This window comes from Sphaeroforma arctica (genome assembly GCF_001186125.1).
Source record: "Sphaeroforma arctica JP610 unplaced genomic scaffold supercont1.5902, whole genome shotgun sequence".
Classification (NCBI taxonomy): Eukaryota; class Ichthyosporea; order Ichthyophonida; genus Sphaeroforma; species Sphaeroforma arctica.
In genome coordinates, this window is record NW_014034656.1 from 1 (window position 1) to 1,811 (window position 1,811).

Genomic DNA, 1,811 nt, shown 5'->3' on the forward strand with positions numbered 1-1,811 from the left:
TATATATGCACCAAATCGATTTTTCACATAGGTTCAGATGTGTACACGGTCGATTGTATGTTACTATAGGCCAATCATACTTCGTTTTATGGTTTGCCTTTGTTACACGTATACTGAAGTTGGAGTATTGACTCGTTCTTAGAACTGGATTTCATATACAAAGCAGATTGAATGTATTTTTGAAGTTCCATAATTGTGTTTCTCAACATATCTACCTAGTTATGCTGAAAACCTTTTTTATATTCTAGTATACTAGTTTATAGATAAAGTTCTCACGACGTTGATCTGCATAATCGTTTGCACAGCATAGCTCTCTCGACCACATACGACGTATATGTCTGATGTTGGTTCATATACATGTGCTAGCAGTATTGTGCAGTTTATCAATGTACGTGTCATTTGTGGACCTGTCTCCAGTGGGCAAGTCCCCTTGGAAACGTTTGTTCATGAACACTGTCGCACCTATTCTGCAATGTTGATACCAGTACTTTGGATGGAATGAATACAGTATCAGATGTTTGGCGTCGATCTGTTTCATATGTCTTCACAAGCACTGCAATTCTAGATTGGTTTTGATGGTTTGATACTCCACACTGTTGCAGAGCACCTCGAATGCGGGCCTTTGCATCAAGTATATGGAAACAAACATCTAGCGTTGGGCAACCTTCACCTAATGTCAGTGCTGGCACAACGGAACACGAGACAGAATGGGACAGAGTGAGCACTGCAGCACAGCATCGGGGGGACATGGATTCTGATCGTGCCATTCAAGTTACTTCCACGACATTTAAATACAATCGATCTATTACTGCATTAATGGCGTACTCAAATTACGAGGAGATGCTAAAAAGTGGTACTATACCGAATACGGAGACTTATAATACTGTGATCGTTAGTTGTGCGAATGCAGGCGGACGTGATTCGTGGCAGAAAGCCTTGCATCTATTTTATGAGATGGAAACCAAGGGTGTCAAACGCGATACGTTGACCTACAATGCCACTATAACCATATGCAAGAAGAGATACCAGTGGAAACAGGCCTTGAATCTGTTTTATGAGATGGAGACCAATGGTATCGAACGCGATACGATTACCTACAATGCCATTATATCCGCATGCAATAAGAGATACCAGTGGCAGAAGGCCTTGGATTTGTTTTATGAGATGGAGACTAAGGGTATCGAACGCGATACGAAGACCTACAGTGCCGCTATAACGGCCTATGGGATGGGAAAACAGTGGCAGAAAGCCTTGAATCTGTTTTATGAGTTGGAGACCAAGGGTCTGAAACGCAATAGGATGACCTACAGTGCCGCTATATCCGTATGCGGGAAGGGAGATATGTGGCAGAAGGCCTTGGATCTGTTTTATGAGATGGAGACCAAGGGTATCGAACAAAATTGGATGACCTACAGCGCCGCTATATACGCATGCGAGAGGGGAGAGCAGTGGCAGAAAGCCTTGGATCTGTTTTATGAGATGAAGACCAAGGGTATTAAACGTGATACGATCATCTACAATACCATTATATCCGCATGCGAGAAGGTAGATAATGGGCAGAAGGCCTTGAATCTGTTTCATGAGATGGGGACCAAAGGTATCACACGCGATACGGTGACCTACAATACCACTATATCCGCGTGCGAGAAAGGAGATCAGTGGCAGAAGGCCTTGAACCTGTTTAATGAGATGGAGACCAAGGGTATCAAACGCAATAAGAGGACCTATAGTGCCGCTATATCCGCATGCGGGAAGGGAGATATGTGGCAGTATGCCTTGGATCTGTTTTATGAGATGGAGACCAAAGGTAT

At 43.3% G+C, this 1,811-nt stretch overlaps 1 protein-coding gene across 1 annotated transcript; it reads left to right on the forward strand.

Annotated features, from left to right (window-relative positions):
* Positions 1-515: 515 nt before the first annotated feature.
* SARC_15299 (hypothetical protein) lies at positions 516-1,807 on the forward strand (the record flags this gene model as incomplete). The annotated part of the gene is made up of 1 exon (XM_014290576.1): positions 516-1,807. A coding segment is annotated over exon 1 (1,195 nt), but the record flags the coding sequence as incomplete, so codon positions are not given.
* Between the last annotated feature and the right edge of the window lie 4 nt (positions 1,808-1,811).